This window comes from Mustela nivalis, assembly GCF_964662115.1.
Source record: "Mustela nivalis genome assembly, chromosome: 18".
In the NCBI taxonomy this organism is placed as follows: Eukaryota; Metazoa; Chordata; class Mammalia; order Carnivora; family Mustelidae; genus Mustela; species Mustela nivalis.
In genome coordinates, this window is record NC_139037.1 from 27,658,400 (window position 1) to 27,678,156 (window position 19,757).

Genomic DNA, 19,757 nt, shown 5'->3' on the forward strand with positions numbered 1-19,757 from the left:
GTGAAGGGACTTGTTGCAGGCCTCCCAGTCAGACAATGGCCAAGCTGGGCATGGGGGGTGGGGACGAGGCAAAGCCAGGCTCTATACCTCCACTCCCAACCTGGCTTTTTACCAATTATCTAGTGACAGTTAGACAAAAAAAAGAACTTCTTTTTCAGGCCAACGTTCCAACTTAAATAGAAACAAAGACATTACCTTTCCTGATGTCTTCACACCTTTCCAGAGGCTGAAAAACAGGATGACCACGACGACCATCAGACAGAGCGACAGCTGCCACTGGGGGAGGCCAATGTCATGGATCCCACTGCTCTCATGCAGGTGCAGGACGCCACGCCTGCCCGGAGGAGAGGGAGGGGCCGGGGAGATGGTGGCGTCAGGCAGGATGACCGAGGCTGTGGCACCACTGGCCAGTCCCCCCAAGCTCTCACTGATGGAGACTGGCCTTGGGCTGCACCAGCCACTGCCCCGCATTGTGTGGGCCTGTCCTGCACAGTGGTGGCCAGTGCTGGGGATGGGCCTTCCCTGGGTCAACAGATCATCTGTCAAATTCTTCCTGCTCACCTCTGTTTTCAAAACAGTAACACAAATCTCTTGAGTGCCACCAGCATGTTGGTCCTGGGGAGATGGTGGGAAATAACAGGAAAGTTCTGGCCTTTCAAGAACTCACAGCTTGGAGCAGTGGTTCTCAATAGGAGCAATGGGGTAACTCTAAACTTACAACCCGGGGGACAATGCTGTGCTCCTGGCATCTGGAGGATTGTGACCGGTATCATCCTACAACGCACAGGACAGCCTCTAACAGCAAGGAATCATCCAATCCCAAATGTTCACGTTGTTGAGTTTAAACTGTCTAGGGACGAAGATGAGAACAAACGTTCCTTCTCTTTGGGAAGAACCACTAAAGCTAAAGGTAGGCATATCCCGTGCCCTGGCCACTCCATTCCTGGATATTCACTTAACAGGAATGTGTACATATGCTCACCAAAACACATATTCTAGAATGTTCCTAGCAGCATGAATCACGATCACCTCAAACTGAAAAAATACTCAAATACCCATCCACAGTAGAATGGATAAATCATGACACATTCATAAAATGAGATATCATGAAGCAACCAGTTCTCTATGAATGGACCGCTCACACAAAATTCTGTGAGAACTCAAAAGCAAATCCAAAGAAGTTGGTACCTTCTGTCTAATGCCTCTCATATAAACTACAACAGGCAAAACTAACCCCAGGAGTTAGAAGTCAGGAAAGGCAGGTGCTCCCTAGGTGGGGGAGAATGGGAAGGGACGCTATGGGAATTTCTGGGACACTAGTCAGTCACGTTTCTAGATCTGGGCGCTGGTAATATGGCTGCGATCCATCTGTGGCATTCTGGAACCACCCCTCAGTGATATGCACTTCTTTACAATGTGGTGTCCTTCAATAAGAAGTGAGGTGTTTGAAAGTAAGGAAAACAAACAACTACAAGAAAAATGAGGTTGGAGACTACTGGCATTCCTTCTTCGATCAACCATGAAGAAACAATAAATAGAATTGCACAGAAAATGACCAACTGCTAATTAGAATCTAATCTAAGTCATTAGGATCTACCTGAAGGTCAAGTTAGACCAAATGAAAACATAGTAGACCAGGTCCCAGGGGATGGAGGTTCCCTGCCCCCAATTCCACATCCTTATAAGACAAAGAAGGCAAAACTATTTCCATGGAAGAGGGGAAAGCTTGGGAAGATGTTCTTCCTGCACCCAGATCATTTGTCCCTCAGTGAGGGTCCTCTGGGAGCAGGTTCATCCTGGGCCTCACCAGCACACGATGCCTTGTGTGTGTGTGTGTGTGTCGGGGGACTTACATTCTAGCACCAGTGACAGGATTACAAGCACAGTCACAATAAAGTGTGACCAGGGTTGGGAGCTGAGAGAGCTTCAAGGGTACCCAGAACTCGTCCCTGCCGTCCTCCACTGCACTCCACACTCAGAGGCTACAAACCACCAATACCCTTCAAGGCCTTCTCCAATGTCACCTCCTCTGGGAGGCCTCCATGATCACCCCTGGCATGGATCTTTCAATCCTTTCATTTCCCATGGCTCTTGGTTCATTTCCCAAGCCATGCCTGCTCTTGCCACAGGAAGGCTGGCTGCCTACAAGGCTCTCCCTGGGGTGAGGAGGTGGATGGGCCATCTCTGGGTCCCTGGTGCTAAACCCTGGCCTCACAGGTAGACCTGTGAGAATATTATTGGATCAAGAACAACTGCTTACAACCTTTCTTGCTAAATCCAATAACCCATCTTCTAAAAAATGAGACCCAGGACCCAACCAAGAGGAACCAGGGAGCCCAGAGGGTCAGCCTCCCACAGGCCCTCACTTCTCTCGGCAGCTCCTCCCCCAACCTGGAGGGGTCCTCACCCTTCTGTCCAAGTCCCTTACACCGTCCAGGGCCACTCATGTTAAAAGCTAAAAGTATCTTGATATATTGTCCTTCCCTAGAGGAGTGCTTTAACTCAAAAGGACACACTAGTGGCAAAAGTTTGCACAACCACAGTGGATAAATGGGGGGCGGGCGGTGTCAATTGTCTCTGTGCCTGTCTGCATCTCTGTCTCTCTTTCCCCTTCTGCCTTCCCTCCTCTTTCGCCTCTACTCCCTCCACTCCCCCCAAAAGAGAAATTCAAGGTATGGAGAATGTCACTTGGAGGCCTAGCAAGTTCTTACCCCGCACATTTGAATCAGGCAGAGATCTTTTTAACGAGTCCTGATGTCTGGGCCCTGCTCTCAACCAATTAACTTAGAACCCATGGGGGAATGGGCCTGGGCACCAGCATCTTTTAAATTCCCCAGGAGATTCTCCTGGGCAGCCAAAGCTGAGACCACCCCCCGCCCCCACCCCGCAAAGAGGTCTGTCTAAATTATAGGTTTTCTTTAGAGCAAGCTTGAGTCTTCTAGAAACTGTCTTTACCTTCCTGGCAAAACAAAACTGGCTTTCTGTACCTACGGGGGGGTGGAGGGAAGGCTCAGAGAAGTTCAGAAAATGTGAGCTTGGAATATTTGGTATGCTTGGGTGTCAGAAGGGCCCACAGAATCAGAGGCAGATGGCTGGGCTCGCTGGGACCAGTGCATTAGACCCTGAAGGTGCTGCACTTGTGGGGAAAATGCACCCGAGTATGGAAACTTCGTTAGCTTGTCCTTGGGCAGGAGACTGCATTTGAGGAGGCCACCACTGTCCCTGTGCGTGAACTCACGCATTCATTTATTCATCCCTTCCAAACTGATGTCTATTATTTGCAAGAACCTGAAGGCAAACAGACCGGGGCCCAGAACGGGGGTCAGAGAGACCTGGGCTCCCACCCTGGTCCTGCTGCCAGCGACAGGCGGCCTGAATCTGTCCTCTGATTGTGCAAACTCATTCTGTACATTTGCGGTGAGGCAGGCAGTGTCGGGATCTGGGGACACGGCTGTGGACAAGCAGGTGTCGGCTCCCGCCACATGGAGCTCCCATGGGGCTGGGGGGTGGGCGCAGGAGCTGGTGCAAACATTCCCCACCTTGAGCCCTTTCCCTTCTCAGGAAAGTGCTTCTCATGGGGATGAAATCACAGATGAGACAGTGGCGTCTAGAACTCAGGGAACTCAGGAAATGCTCCACGAATGGTAAGTGTAACTATCATGAGACCGTCCCAGCCTTCAAGGAGTGGCAAAGGAGCTAAGGGGTGCCCCCAAACTGGCTGAGGGAGCTAGCCTTAGGGAGTCAGCGGGCGGCGGCTCCCCTCTGCTGTGGGCATGGCTGGTACCTTCTCTTCTGGGTGTGGGGGAGCAGGTGAGCTGAGAGGAGGGGCAGAGCTGCAGCAGAGGGAGAGAGGGACAGAGGGGGCATGCATGGGCTCAAGAGTCTGTAGATGAGCAAGTGTGAGTGAGTGAGCACAGCTGTGTGACCCACAAAGGCCCACGTACCCCCGCCCCAAACGGCTCCCATCCCTGAGGCCCCCAGGCCAGACGCTGTGGCTTTAAACTCCTCCACATCAGCTGCCCCATGCAATCAGCTTCTGTGTGTGCCCCCCCCCCCACAATCCTGCCTCCTGGTCTGCTACCAACATCCCCACCCTTGCAGCCGTGTCCCAGACCAGACGCACGGTCTCTTCCCCCTGGACTGGTACAGATGTCTCCCCGCCTCCCCACTACCCAGTCTCTCTGCGACCCCTTAATACAGTCTGGGCTGCTATAGAACCATCGGTCAGATGTGTCCTTCTAATCTGTCACTCTCCCAACCCCTGAGTCCTCAAAAGGTCCCTATCACCTCCAACAGCGATTGTCCTCGCTGGGGGCAGTTTTGGCCCCGCCTCCCCAGGGCTGGTCGGCAATGTCTGGGTTGTCCCATCTGGAGTGGAGGGAGATGCTGCTCCTGTCTCATGGGCAGAGGCCAGAGATGTTACCAAACATCCCAAGTGCACAGGGAAGCTCTGCCCCAACAGAGGATTTCCTAGCCCGTAATGCTAAAACTGTGGTGGTTATGAAATCCTGGTCCAAAGGATAAAAACAAAAGCCTTGCAGAACCTGAGGCCTTTCCTAATTGTCCCCTGCCTAGCACACCCCCTGTCTCACCACACCCTGCCCTGGGCTCCTGGCTATGGCCAATCACTGTCATTTCTCCGTCATTTGAAGCTCTTGTTGCTCTGGGGCTTGGAACTTTCTGTTCCCTTTCATCTAGAACACACTTCCTGACCCAATTTGTCTGCCTGGCTAGTGTTAGCTCAAAATGATGCCCTGACAGGCTCTTATCCTATGCTCTGAGAGAAAGACAGAAAGATAGAAGTGTGGGGGGGGAGAAGGAGGGGGAGAAGGAACGGGAGGAGGAGGGGAGGAGCACGGCGAGGGGGAGGAGGAGGAAGAACTGGGGGAGGGGGAAGAGAAGGAGGAGGAGGAGTTGAACAGAGGGTGGGCCTATCCAAAAAGACAGAGAACCTAGACCAACCCTCCCAACTCTTCATTCTGCTTTTTCATTGTTTAATGGGCTGAGGGTTGAAGGGTGGCACAAACCATTTGGCCCATTCAACTATTAAAATAGTGATAAAAAGGGGTGCCTGGGTGGCTCAGTGAGTTAAAGCCTTTGTCTTCAGCTCAGGTCATGATCTCAGGGTCCTGGGATTGAGCCCCGCATCGGGTTCTCTGCTCAGCGGGGAGCCTGCTTCCTCTCTCTCTCTGCCTGCCTCTCCACCTACTTGTGATCTCTGTCTGTCAAATAAATAAATTAAAAAAATCTTGTAAAAAAAATGATGATAAAAGGGACTGGAGCAACTCTACTTGGTCTGAAATGTGCTAAAATGATGTCAGTGTCCAGCTGGAGGGACAGCGTCCCGTCGGAAGGCCCCCAGTGCATGTGAAGTCCACATTCAGGTTTTCAGGGCTTGTTTAGATATTTGCCAGGGAAAAGGCCAGACTCTTGAGCTGCTTCCCAGGAAAGGAAATGTGAACCTAGGCTCTCCCCAGCAGGCCCAAGCCTCAGGGCTTAGCACAAGGAACTGGGGTTTATTATACTTTTCCAGCCGTTTAATGAAAATGAATCATCATAAAGTATATGGTCCAGGCTTTCCGAAGTCAGTGGGCCAAATGGGCATAGTTTCTTCCTTGACATTTGAGCCCAGAGGGTTAGCCCCGGGGGCCCACGGGGACTTCTCTGCCCCACCTGGAACAGGCAGGGGGTAGACATTTTCTGTCTCCCGAGCACGTTCACCAGGAGTGCCCTTTTACAGATAAAGTTAGAGCATCGGGCTTTCTTTTTAGCCGGATGCTTGGCTTCAGGCCTGGGGCCTGGGGAAAGTATCGGTTTTGTTCCCTTGGATGGTGTTTTCAATCCATCAGCCTAAATGAGTGCAAGATGACAACCAAATCGGCCAGCAGGCTCTGGGGAAAGAGGAAAAAAGGACCTGGCCTCCTCAGCGTTGGCACTGGGAGTCCTCGCTGCCTCTCCAGACTGAGATGGGCCAACTCTTACGAAGCAGAAACACTGAGACAAAAGGGCCATGTGCCATTAAAAAAAAAAAAAAAAATCCAGTAGTAGCTCCTGCCTCAGTGACTTCGAGGTGCACAGAAGACAGCTCGAGGTGAGAAAAGTGAGCCTTGGAACTTGAGACAGTGAGTTCCCTGAGTTCTAGACGCCACTGTCTCGTGTTTTGTCCGGAGAGACTCCCGCACGCACATCCTGAACGGATGGAGGAGGAAGACAGGAGAGCCTTGGCCCAGACCCCATGGGCTGGGATCCCAGCTCTGCCGCTTCCCTAAAAACCTGACCTGGCACCTTCTTATCTGTGAGACAGGTGTAATTTCCACCTCCACAGTGTCTGCAAACCAAGTGGGGCTTGGGTGGGAAGAGAGCCTGGCGTGCACTGTGCAGGGAAGCTTGCAGGGGTAGGACCCAGGGGTGAGTCCTCCAGAGCACAGAGCTGCCAAAAGAGTCCCAGAGGCTGCTCCCTACTGCAGGTCTCCTGTCCCCAAGCCCAGCTCATGGAAGAACACCATCTTCCTCCACGGTAACCTGTTCACAGCTGAGCCACGCCTGGAAGAAGTCTAGAGCTGTGGCTGAAGTGATCTGGGTCTCAAAACCCAACTGGCCTCTCTCCCTCCTGCTGGGCCAGGGTGGGGGTGGGGTCTCCACTGGGGCTGACGTGCTGGCCACTTAGAAGCACACCGCAGAGGAACCAAATAATGACTAGATTGGAGCCCACCGACACTACCCTTTTCCATTTTAATTTGCAAGGAGGAGGATGGCCAAGAGCAAAAAGAAAAATCATGCCTTTCTCTTCGCACGAGATGGCAATGGGCAGAGCGAGGAGCCGGTGGCCTGTATCTGCAGCATCCTCAGCCCATCCTCCTCAGCTGCCTCCTGGTCCAAATTGCACTCATGAACTACAGGCGCCTAACACCTCCACCCGCAAGCTTCCGGAAGGTTCTGGAATTTTCTGAGGCCCCACTCCTCAGAAGAAGTCCAAAGGAGGTCCTCGATGTCCCATGATAGGACACTGTTGGGATATCAGCCTGAACCGGGGAGAATCTTGCTCTGTCTGAGACAGGAAGGCAGAGTGGCTCTGATATCAGAGGCTCCCCAGGAGCTGTTCATAAGAGTCCCCAGGCCCTGGCTGCACCCAGACCCACGAAATCAGGGCCTCTGGGTGCAAGGTCAAGGCATCTGTGTGTTTTAAAGCTCTCCACGTGGGTTCTGAATCACTCCTGGATGGGGAACTTGGCCTTTCCTTCCACTTCGGATGCCAGCTGTAATGTGCATGACCCTGGCCAAGTCATTTCCTGCGTGGGCCCATTCCCTCATGTGTAGAACAAGAACAATTCCAGACCACAGTGCTCCGGATGAAAAGCCACAGCATGCAACAACGGGGGGCATAATTGAAACCAGACAAATGTGAGTTGTGACTAGGACAACGTTTCTGAATGAAAACAACCATTGATAATGGCAAGAATGCAGAACAAGCCCGCGATGAGGAGAATGGCGGGCCGTGGGTTTCACTGACTGGCAAGGTTGGGGCTGGGGTGCACTGAGGGGAAGAGGCTTCCACCAAAGTCATGCATACAAGGAAGTCAGCAGAAAGCTGAACGTGTGTGGGGAGCAATGAGCTGTTCATGGGACATTGAGGGAGACAGGAAGGATGTAGCAGCAAGGCTTTGAATCTGGTGACCATGATGGACTCTATCCCCCCAAATTCTGAAACCTATATAGTTTTGCATGTACCAGCTGGAAATCATAGGAAACACAGAGGGAATGAGGATGCAGGGCAGGGACCCTTAGCAAATTTGCTGTGAGAACTCATGGAGGGTCAGTTTGGGTCCCGAGCCCCTAATTCTCCTGAGCCCCAGAAGGCAGCAGACTTTCCAGAGGCCCCTTTTAACCAAACCGTATCTCCTTGGCTTCACCGTCCTGAGATCGCAGGGATGGAAACTGGCCCAAAGGGATCCCAGTCTCCAGATAAACGGGACTCACTCCCAGGTCCTTGGGGTAGAGAATCCGTCAGACTGACAGATGCTGGTCCTAGTGTTTTGTCTTTTATGAAGCTATCTTTTCTCATCCTCTGGACCTCAAACTGCCCAAGGGGATAGCCACCAGCCTCATGCAGCTCTTTAAAGGTAAGTTGACGAAACTTACATAGCATTTAAAAATGTAACTTTTCGGTCGCACTGGTCACATTTCCACGGCTCCTCTGGCCACAAGTGGCTCCTTCACTGAATTACACAGATAGAGAACCAGGAGTCAGCAAACCACAGCCTCCAAGCCGAATCCAGGCTGTGGCCTGAGAGTTAAAAATGGTTTTTATCTTTTGAAAGGCTAAAAGGTAGCAAAGCAGAATAGGCAAGAGACATAGAAGGCCCTCAAAGTCCCAAATATTTGCCATCTGGTCTTTCATAGAACAGTTTGCCACACCTATTCCAGACCACGTACACCCTGAGTGAGATCCCAGTGGCATTGCCCTATCCCACGCCATGGCTTGTAACAGGATTTCCCACCTACCTGCTGACTTTCGAGTCGAGATTGCTAAAGCAGGCCTCCCTCCCAGCCCCCCCCCCCCCCCCCCAGGAATAAACAAGGTCCATGTGCTCCATTCCCAAGAGCCTGCCATGCAAACATTGTCCACTGGGTGGCCTAAGACAGGCCTCAAGACGTAAAAGGATGGATGAGAGGATTACAGGATTCAAGGGAACCACAAGATAAATGTCGACGGTTCTGGATATAAAATAAAATGAAAAAATAATAAAAAATAAAATAACCACCCATGAGTCCATACGGACAGAAATGAGTGAATGAGGACGCGCAGATCCAACCCACCACGAGCTCTCAGAACCTCATTCCTGCTGGAGTGACCACTATCAAAAAATAAGACGTTACAAGAGCTGGTGAGCCTGGAGACAAGGAAGCCCTTGTGCCCTGCGGGAGGGGACACAAACCGGTGCAGCCACTGTGAGAAACAGTACGGAGACTCCTCAAAAAGTTAAAAACAGGGGTGCCTGGGTGGCTCGGTCGGTGAAGCATCTGGCTTCGGCTTGGGTCATGATTCTGGAGTCCTGGATGGTCTCCCTTTGACCCTCCCTCTGCTCATGCTCTGTCTCTCTCTGTCAAATAAATAAAATCTTTTTTTTAATAAAAAGCTAAAAATAGAACTATCCTGTGACCCAGCAATTCCACTGCTGGGTACTTATCTGGAGGCAGAGGAAACACTAAGTCAGAAAGATACCTGCAACCCTATGCTCACTGCAGCTCTGTTTATGAGAGTCAAGACATGGAAACAAGACATTCACGGACATGTGAATGTGTAAGAATGATGGAGTGTATGTGTGTGTGTGTGTGTGTGTGTCCACGTGCGGGGGCAGGGAAAGTCACACATGCATGTGCACGTGCGTGCACACACACACACACACACACACACACACACACACACTATGGTATCTCTATACACAATATTCAGCCATGAAAAGGAAGGAAATCCTACCATTTGGGACAACGTGGACAGACCTTGAGGGCATTCTGCTAAGTGAAATAAGTCAGGGGGCACCTGAGTGGCTCAGTGGGTTAAAGCCTCTGCCTTCAGCTCAGATCATGATCCCAGGATCCTGGGATCGAGTCCCACATCGGGTTCTCTGCTCAGCGGGGAGCCTGCTTCCCCCTCTCTCTGCCTGCCTCTCTGCCTACTTGTGATCTCTGTCTGTCAAATAAATAAATAATTTTTTTAAAAAAAGAGAAATAAGTCAGGCAGAGAAAGACAAATGCCATATGATCCCACTTATATGTGGAACCTACATTAAAAAACAAAAAATACAGGGATGCCTGGATGGCTGAGTCGGTTAAGCCACTGCCTTCGGCTCAGGTCATGATCCCAGGATCCTGGAATCGAGCCCTGCATCCTGCTCCTTGTCCAACAGGGAGCCTGCTTCTCTCTCTGCCTCTGCCTGCCACTCTGTGTGCTTCTGGTTGCTCTCACTGACAAATAAATAAATAAAATCTTAAAACACACACACACACACACACACAAAAAACCCCAAACCCATAGATAAAGAAGATGAACTAGTAGTTGCCAGGGGCGGTGGGGAGCAAACAGGGTGAGGGGAGTCAAAGAGACAAAGTTCCAACTCTAAAATAAGTAAGTCCTGGGAATGCCACACACAGCATGGGAAATCCAGTTAACAACACTGTCCTGTAAATTTGAAAGTTGCCAAGAGAGTAGATCTTAACAGGTTCTCATCATAAAGGAAGAAAAAATTGTAATTATGTGTGGTGATGGATGTCCACTGAACTTACTGTAGTCATAGTTTTGCAATGTATACATGTTTCAAATTGCTATACACCTGAAATTCACATAATGTTTTATGTTCATGGTATCTCAAAAAAAAAAAAGAATTTGTAAGTGATCTAATGAATGAATACAGAGGGGAAAAGGGATAAGTCTTCCTTACAGAAGAATTCCAACCCATTAATCTAGACGGAATGATGGGAATAGAAAAATCGCAATGAGACCAACGCTATCATAACCATCTTTGCTTGCAAGAATCACTGAGGGGTGCTCGAGAATTGTGGGTCGGAGGATGACAAGAAACAAGATATTTGGACAACCTCAAGTGGCTTGGGGAAGACACTTGTGAATGACAAAAGAAATAATGTTGTCTCCACCCAGAAGGGAGCTGGCTGCTCCCATCTTAGCCAAGCAATCACAGTTAACGCCCCTGGTAATGAGAGACTGGCATCACATACCCCCACGCCGCCCCAGCATGGACCTCTGGGAAGGATGCAATATCTTCCCTCCAGGATTCTCATCCAAAATGCCTAAGCTCAGTTGAACCAGGAGAAAACAGCAAACCAGTCTACACGGAGGGCGCCTTTATAGAATCACTGACCGCTACTCTTCACAAGGGTCAAGGTCACAACACTCAAGGAAAGACCAAAGAATTCCCACAGTCTGGAGACTAAGGGGAAGCAGATCCTGGGCTAGAAAAGGACACGAGTGGGAAAACTGATGAATTAAAAAAAAAAAAAAAAACGTTCTGTAGCAGATGAATTAACAGCACAGGAACATTCATTTTCTGATTTCACTCCCGGCATTCTGGTTCTATAAGGTGTCAGGTGGGTGGAGGGCATATGAGAGTTTCAGGGGTTACTTTTATAACTTTCTGTGTCTAAAATGATGTCAGGGAGCACCTGGGTGGCTCAGTGGGTTAAAGCCTCTGCCTTCGGGTCATGATCCCAGGGTCCTGGGACTGAGCCCCGCATTGGGCTCTTTGCTCAGCAGGGAGCCTGCTTCCCTCCCTCTGCCTGCCTCTTTGCCTATCTCTGTCTGTGAAATAAATAAATAAAATCTTAAAAAAAATAAAATGATGTCAGTATCTAAAGTGAATTTTTAAAAAAGATGTTCTGTCTTCTATCACCAGTCAGTGACTCTCATGCACACACGGTCCAAATGCTTCCCCCGAGCTGCTCACGGTTGATTTGCCTCCCGCCTCCCAAATTTCACACACCAACTCCAGCTCCTTGCCCCACTGGAATCCCCAAGTGACAGCTTCGGGATCCGTTCCACTGGGGTTCGAGCTACAGCGCCATCGGCTGAGCCTTTTTAGATGTTCCCTTGGCTGGCTTCATCTGTTCTCTTGTCACCTCCTCAGAGAAGCCCTCCCAGACCACAGGAGCAAATGCTCCTTCCCCTTCACCTCCCCAACCATCTCTATCTACCACACACCTGGTTTTGGTTCCTTAAGAGCACTTACACTCCCGAAAATATATTTCATTTCCTGAAGGGCACATCGACTCTCTCAAACTTTCTTGCTTTCCTGCCTGCCGACTTGGGCACTTCTCCCCAGCCCTGCTGTCCCCTGCCAGAACCCAGGGTCCGTCACTGTCCCGTCCATGGCCGGATCCTCAGCTCCTAGCAGATGCTGGCTGCCCAACATAACCCAGACACCATGGCTGGGGTGTCCCCTTCTGTCTCGGGGTGTTTCCTTAGCCTTGGGCCCAGGTCCGGCCCAGCACAGGGGTTGGTGTGCCCGTGTGAGTAGGACACGCGGCCGATGACTTACTCATAGAACTCTGCTGCGGGCGTGAACTTGTACTTGGAGTACTTGGTGTGGTTGCCCAGCACGGAGCCGTTGAGGAGCTTGGGGTCGGTGCAGTTGGGGCTGTTCCAGGAATGGCCACAGTCAGTCCAGGGCAGCTTGAGGGTGAAGGAGGAGAAGAGGTAGTAGAGCGACCAAGCGATGATGACGTTGTAGTAGAAACCGACGTAGATGGCGATGAGGATCACGGCATAGCCCACTCCTGTGTGGGAGGCACAGCGAGGTCAGGAGGGGGCTGCCCCCGGCCCCGTCCCAGAGCCACTCACATCTCCTGGGGAGCCAGCTCCAACCATGGCATGACCCAACCCCTCTGCCTCTCCTTCTTGGCAGCCCCCCACCCATACACCCTGGGAACCCACCAGCCCTTTGCCTAAGTGCTCTCTCTCGCCCCTAGGGTCCCTCGGTTTCCTCATCAGGCCGGCCAGGAGTGCTAGGCCCTCACTGTCCCAAGGGAGCAGCCAGAGTGTAAGTACTGGAGTGGACAGAAGTATTGGGGCAGAGTAACAGTGAGGTCCACTAATACTCTCTCCCTGTGGGGTGAGCCGCTGGTGCACAGTGGAACGGGCTTGATGACACACCCTTTATTGGTTGACTCGCCTTCTCTGTGCCCTAACAGTCCTTCCAAGAATCACCTCCCAAAATAACTCCCCACACAAATCCTTGTCTCAGGACCTGCTTCTGGGGAACCCCAAACAAACTCCCTGATTAGCACTGGCCCTACTTTCAACCATCTGCTTTGTGCATGTGCCAATGCCACCCTCCTGAATGTATAAGAAGCTCCCCGTGGGCTAGCTAGTTCTAGGCTTTTGCCTAGGGTAGAGTTTCTTTTTCTGTCTGTGCAGCATTGCTTTAAGAAAGTTGCCTTAAGCATTCTTAGTATATGAGGTTTGGGTTGAGGCTAATCCCTCACGTCCTTGACTTAGCTATAGGCACATGCTTCAGACCTGGCCATTTAGAGTTCTGCTAGCCCAGAGCCACAAGGATCAGTTGATAGATGGGTCTATGACTCAAGTAAAACCAATGAGAGTCCTCTCTGGGAACTTTTTATTTATTGTGTCACTGTTAAACTTGGTAGGAGGTCAAATTGTTGCTGATGGCCAGTTTTGCCGGTACCTGAGAAGAATATGCCTGAGATGGATGCTAATGCTGACTTCAGATGGACAGAGGTGGAGAGAAATTCCAGGTAATCTTATTCAAGCACTTGGATCAAGCTGCACCTGAAGCTGGCACAAAACTCTTGGACTTTACTCTTTACTGTATCATAAGCCAATGAGTTCTCTTCTACATTAAAGTCATTTTGAGTGGGATTTCTGGAAACTAAACAATACTAACCAACACATGTCTTACAAGCCTCTTGCACCAGCCTGTGTCTATCTCAGGGCTGAGTACAGAGAAGGGGGTTCGAGACACATATAAACTGAGAAGAGGTGCATGGAAATCATACCGGCCCTCAGTGTCATCTGGGCCCTGGTCACTAACCAGTGCTTGGGAGGCGCTAGTTCTGACTCCATGCCCTTCTCATGAAGGTACAGGAGCCAAGAAAGGCCAGTTACTATGGCTACTTTCTCCAGATGTGCTCCAAGTCCCAAATGCAAGCAGGCCTCATCACCTCTCCCAGCTGTGATCAGTCAGTGGTGGCTGCTGGATCCAAGATGGTGTGACCGGTTTCTAGCTGAGCCTGGAAAGGCCCACGAGCAGCTTACCACACATCTCTGCCATGAGAGCATGAGTGGAGAGGAGCTGGGTACTTGTGACTTTCCATAAAAATTTCCCACATGGAAAAGAGACACCCCCTGCTCACTCAGCAGTAGAAGTGGGACTGGTCCCCAAGAGTCTAGATTTTCTAGGCTAAGCTCTTCCTGACACACTCAGGGCTCTCCCTATGACACTGAACAGTGGGTGCCCTTGACACTCTCCCCATACCAGCCTCAGAGAGCCGCTCTACTTCAGATCCCACCTCTGGAGCACTTTCTCCAAGGGCCCCCAGGGCAAACTTGTGGGTGATCTTGAACTCCCCAGACCCACACTTTACCTTTGAAGAATGGGCATATCTTCCACACCGTGGCCGCTCCTTCTCGGTTGTACTGGCCCAGGGCCAGTTCCATGTAGAACAGAGGCATCCCGGCGATGATGAGGAACAGTGTGTATGGAATCAGAAAGGCACCTGGAGGACACAGAGGCAGCACGTGACCTCCCCGGAGCCCTGCCCAGCCTTGCGCCTGCCCCTCAGGGTGCCTGGATCCACATTTCCAGAACCTCAGGGTCCTTGTTTCCCAGGTCCCTGGCCACTTCCCCAGGGGTGCTTGGCACATAAATACAGTGACACAGAGCCACGAATACAGATCATCGTCACACTGATGGCAACTGTGGGGGCACCAAGAAGAACCATCAGTCATGCTAATGAGGTTCTGTGGGCCAAGCAGTAAAATCTGGCTTCATCAAAGCAGAACAGGCTAGTTTCTTGCAGGATTCTTCCAGCCTTTGATACCCAGGCAGAGAGTATGCCATGAGGATGCTAAGAGGTACAGCCTTTACCCAATTCCTGCAACCGCAGAACACTTCCTTGCCCAAACCGTCGCTCTGGGGGAAGCCAATCGCCCCAAAGCCTCCTGGGAGAGGTCAGAAAATGGTGATCAGAGAGGGGGAGAGACGTGCCCACCTATGACTGAGTTTCTAATTTGTCTCATTTTCAGTTCCCAGGGGGCTTTCCCAAACACAATCTCACTGGATTCTTAGTTTCACTACGAGACATCATCAGACAGGGTCACTATGTCACTATGTCAGAAGAAACTGAGGGCAGAGTTGAAACAGGTCTTGTTGGTGTTGCTGGTCAGTGACAGAATCAGGATTCGCATTCAGGTCTTTCGGACCCATGAGGCTCACTCTCCCTGGACAGGCAGCTGAGGGGACCCAAACCCCGGAGCAAGTCTCTGACCAGGGAAGGAGCCCACCTGGGGCACAGCAGAAACTAGAGGGGGGCCCCTGGCAAGGAAAGGGCAGCGACTCATCCCTGGGAGAGTTCCCAGTGGGATGAGCCACGGTCGAGTTTCAGAGATGACCCTCCACGAGGTGAGCTCACGGGGCTCTGACGCCGTGAGGTGACTCACCGGGATACGCGCCGTGTCAGCCCCAGCTATAAGCGGGACCGATGCAAAATGCCAACTCCTTTTCCTGACGCAGCTGGAGGTGGCCGGGCCAGATCCACACTCATCTCGGCCTCTGGCCTTTGGCTGAGATGCCGTAACCTTGGAAACGAAACGCTCTCTGGCCCACCCACACCAGCAAAGTGCAGAAACTGGGAAATATTTCCTGACGGTAGCATGAGGACTAGAACGTCCTGGGCTGCGTTCCAGGCACTTTCCAGGCAAGGTCTCATTCCATCTTCACACCAGCGCTAAGCTGCAGAGATGATTACCATCTCGATTTTACAGAGGATTACGGCGAAGTCACATGGCACCCCGGGTCAAACGCGCCCAGCAACTCAGACCGTCATTCTCCATTTTCTTCCCAGGGTTTCTCCTGAGGAAGCCCAGGGCTCTAGAGGACAAAGCACGAAGTGCTGTAGCAAGAGATGGCCCAGCATGGTGGGCACAGGAAAGAAACTGCCAGAAAGTAAGTACCTCCTATGTATCGAGTCGGCACTGGGCATTGGACATATGGGATCCCATCTACCTTACCCAGAAAAATCTGAGGTGGCACCTGATAGACCCATTTTTCAGAGGAGAGAATGAAGGCTTGGGGAAATCAAGTGACTTGACCAAAGTCACCCAGCCAGTCAGTGGTGGATCTGGGGTTCGGGTCAAGGTCTGTCTGCCTTCAGAGCTCCAGAGCCATTCCCAAGATATTTTGCAGATTCCAGAATATTCCAGCCTCAGTGAAGACCATGAGACTGAACAGGGTCTTAGAGGGGAGTGTTCTGTGTTCTGACCCTGGGGGTCTGGAGCCAGCTTAGACCATCTAGTCTGTTGGTCATACCCACCTTCTATCCCCTGCTCCACGCCTGACTTCCCTGCAATGCCTAGACACCCACCTCTCTCGTGCCCTGCTCAGTCCCTACTGTCGAATTCCACCCCTGCCCCTCTCCCACACAGAGAGGGCTGATCTAGCACCTGAGCTCACGTCTGTCCACGGTGGGACAACAATCCCAGTGGGGGCGGTGATGCTGATGGCGGTAGCTGGTGACAGTGACACTGGCGAGCACCTGTCATCTGTAAGCCACACACTAATGATTCATGTAAAGCCATCCCTGAGAGAGTCACCAGTATCTTGTCCAGACTAGGAAATAGGCAGCTGGGCTTCCAACCTGGATCTCTTTGTGCCCCGCTCTGCCTGTGGCCACCCGCTACTGCCCTTGGGAGACCGCAGCCAGAGAGGAGGGGAAATAGAGCTATCCGACAATTGAACAGGACAGGTCTGAAGACCGAAGTCAGTGGCCCACGGGACAGTGGGGAAGGAAAAAGTTGGGAATCACGGCTTAGATCTCCGCCGTGAGACATTCTTTTCTATAACAAAAGGGTACAAGCAACGTCAGCCAGATAACCAGGTGTCTCACCTGGGAGAGTTTTCTCAACTCTTAAACCTCTGGGTGGCACCTGCCAACGAGATTGCCTAGGCTGGGATGTGTTTTCTCTTGTGCTTGGCTGGGAATCCAGCAAGAGAGAGGAGGAAGGAAGATGATGGGTCTGCACCGACCCGAGGCTCCTCTCTGAATGTGTCTAATGTGGACCAGCCACTGAGTTGGGAGCAAACAGCCCAAGAACACTCCAGAATGATGGAACAGCTGGGTGTGGCTAAAACCCAGAAAGCTGCTTGGTGGCTGGTACCTTCTTCTCCAAGAAGATGCTGACCAGTTAGATGACCCAAACCCCTTTGCAGAAGGATTTAGAGGCAGCTGGGGCAGAGCTGAAGATCGGGAAAGGGATTTCCAGGGTGACTGAGGTAAGCTGAGGAGGACTTTCTTAGAAATAAGCCTGCAGCAGCTCCTGGGAAACTGAGGCTGGATTGCACATTTTCTAGAAGTTACTGTCCTGCAAGGTCTATACCACCACACTCCCACAGGCCTGCTACACACTCATATATGGTACTATCTGCAGCAAACAGCCTTGCACAGAGGCCCTAAGAGCAGAGAACCTCAGGGGCTACAAGCCCACAATCCTGTCTTGATTCTTGAATGCTCTTTGCAGGTGCTGGTGTGCAGACCTGGAGAAATGCCTACAGGGCATGCCTCCTGAGCCTTCAGCACCTATGCATGGACACAGATGCACACCTGTGCACACTCACGAGCTTCCTTCGCACTGACACCCACAAACACATGGGGAAAATAACTGTCAGCTGTAAACAGGTCATCTGGCCTTCGGATGAATTTCGTAAGGAAAACATCTGCCCCATCACCTCTAGCCCAGTGCACACTCTCTGACACCCCACCACTACATGGGAAACCCTACTGGTCACAGAGAGGCTCTGGAATCTTTTGTGCCAATGAAAAGTTCTCAGGTAGGGAAGCCCCATGGTCACTAAGTTCCAAGTGGGAAGCACTGGGGCCGATGAGGAGGGCAAATGAGGAGGAGCTCAGGAAAGGGGAGAGAATGCCTACAGGGGGCTCAGCTAGAGGTGGGAGGGCTCAAGCTTGCTGGGGATTTAGAGTAGGGTTCGGAGAGTGTGATAAGGGAGGGGCTGCAGGAAGGAGAGGAGAGCCCCCTGAGACCTAGCTGAATCCGCTTCCCAGCCTGCTGGGGGCCAGATTCCTCCTACTCTGCCTTCTGGCCATACCTTGATATACCAAGAAGTGAAAACCCACAAACCTATTTCCCGGGTGCGTGTAGCCGAGATAAGGATGGTCACTGCCTGTGGCTCTCACCAGATCTGCATGAAAATCCTGGTCTGTGCTGAGACTTAGTTTTGTGCCCCTTTCCTGAACACCACAAAGGCTAGCAAACCTAAGGTGTGAGAGAGGGTGAGATCTCTGTAGGAGACCGTGCTGCTCCCTGCTGGTGCGCGGGTGGGGTCGGGGGCAAGAGTACACATGGAGATCTATACCCACGTGTATAGATCACGTGGGTATAGATCAACACGACACATCAGGCCATGCCTTTTAAATCAAACATGCTCTGTCTCCACAGCTAGACTTTTACGACAGTTCTATTACAAGGCTCCCCTGCCCTCCTATAGCCCTGCAAGGCGCATGATAACCTAGGGGGAGCCCCATTTGCCCGCGCCCTCCTTCTTCTCCCCCTCAGCACTGTCCAACGACATGCAAGACCTTTTGCACACACATGTGGACTCCTGCATCCACATGACTAAACTCTGTCCACACCCCTGCAGACAACGGGGCCCCCAGCCTCTCCTTGAACTTGGGCCCTGCGCCCCTGCAGCAAGACAACACAACAGGTGGGAGGTAGGAGGTCCACGCAGACCCCAGAAGGGGGTTGGGGCGTTTTTACAGGGAAATCCAGGGTCTGGGTACCTGGAGTGGTGGCGTTGGGGGAGGATCTCTCAGCCCTGGCCTCAGTTGAGAAGGAGAGGAGGGCCAGATGGGGCTCTCTGAAGCACAGCGCCCAGGGCAGACCCCCTGTGACATAAGATATTTGGTCTCTGCTCCAGGTTCCTGACACAGAGCTCTTAAAAACCTCTCGGTTTTCTGTGGGGGATGGGGGGGTCGTGGGGGGGAGAATGACAGGAGTGTCTTACACGGAGCTCCTAAATCCCTTGGAATTTTTCCGGGTGATAGGAAGACCTTTGGTTCTAATGAGACAATTTTGGGGGGAGCCCCTGGGTGGGGCCTGGTCCCCAGAAAGGCCAGACCCTGATTACAAGCTTGGAACTTTCAGCCTCCCTCAGCCTCCAACCTCTGGGACAGAAAGCCAGGCTGGAGATAAAGCTGATATCAATGACGCCCATGTGATGAAGTTTCCATAAAGATCTCTGAGCTACAGAACTCGGAAAACCTGCGGGTTGATGAACACACGCACGTGCCATGAGGATGGCCCATCCCAACTCTGGGAGGGCAGAAGCTCCTGGAAACTCTTCCAGACCTCTCCCCTTGGACCTCCTCATCGGGCTTCTCCTTGGCACCCTCTCCGCATACCCGTTGTCACAGGCTGGAGAATGTATGTCATTGCTTCCCAGAGTTCTAGGAGCTGCCGTAGCCGATGACTGCACCTGACCAGAGAACCAGGTGACAGCGGGACACCTCGCCAGGCATCGGAAGTGGGAGGGGTCTTGCGGGACTGAGCCTGAACCCGGGGGGTCTGCTAACTCCAGGTGGGCCCCCAGCTGGGGTCTGGAGAGTTGGAGCCCTGGCCCATATGGGAAAGTACGGAGGACAGGCTACGTGTCACCGGTTTGCTGGGATAACTGGCGACGATGGAGGAGAAGCCAGTACCTGGCACTTAGGGGGTGCTCTGAGCATGCGAATCGTGCCCTGCCATCACTCAGGGCCGCGCATGCGCAACGCCCCTCTGCAAACTGGAAATCGCGTCGACCATCACCCGTGGGAATTGAGGGTCCTTCTCAGAGCACAACCTTGAATGCCTGCTGGAGGCTCCCCAGCACGGAGGGGCTTTGAGGCAGGCCCTTGGTGCCTCGTGTCCCCGTCCCAAGGGAGGCTGGCTACTCCCCTGCACCCAAACAAGAGTGTGGTCCACAAGCAGGAATGGGGTCAAGGGTTCTCCC

The 19,757-nt window shown here is 52.0% G+C and overlaps 1 protein-coding gene across 3 annotated transcripts in view; it reads right to left on the reverse strand.

The window, feature by feature from the left end:
• Positions 1-19,757, reverse strand: part of SLC6A2 (solute carrier family 6 member 2) — a 47,249-nt gene that overhangs the window by 20,847 nt on the left and 6,645 nt on the right. For all 3 annotated transcript variants that reach the window (XM_082711385.1, XM_082711384.1, XM_082711383.1), the window contains 3 exons: positions 14,119-14,250; positions 12,051-12,288; positions 196-334 (listed from right to left, as the gene is read on the reverse strand). In XM_082711385.1, the coding sequence (XP_082567511.1) occupies positions 196-334; positions 12,051-12,288; positions 14,119-14,250 (509 nt within the window). The remainder of the gene's footprint in view (positions 1-195; positions 335-12,050; positions 12,289-14,118; positions 14,251-19,757) is intronic.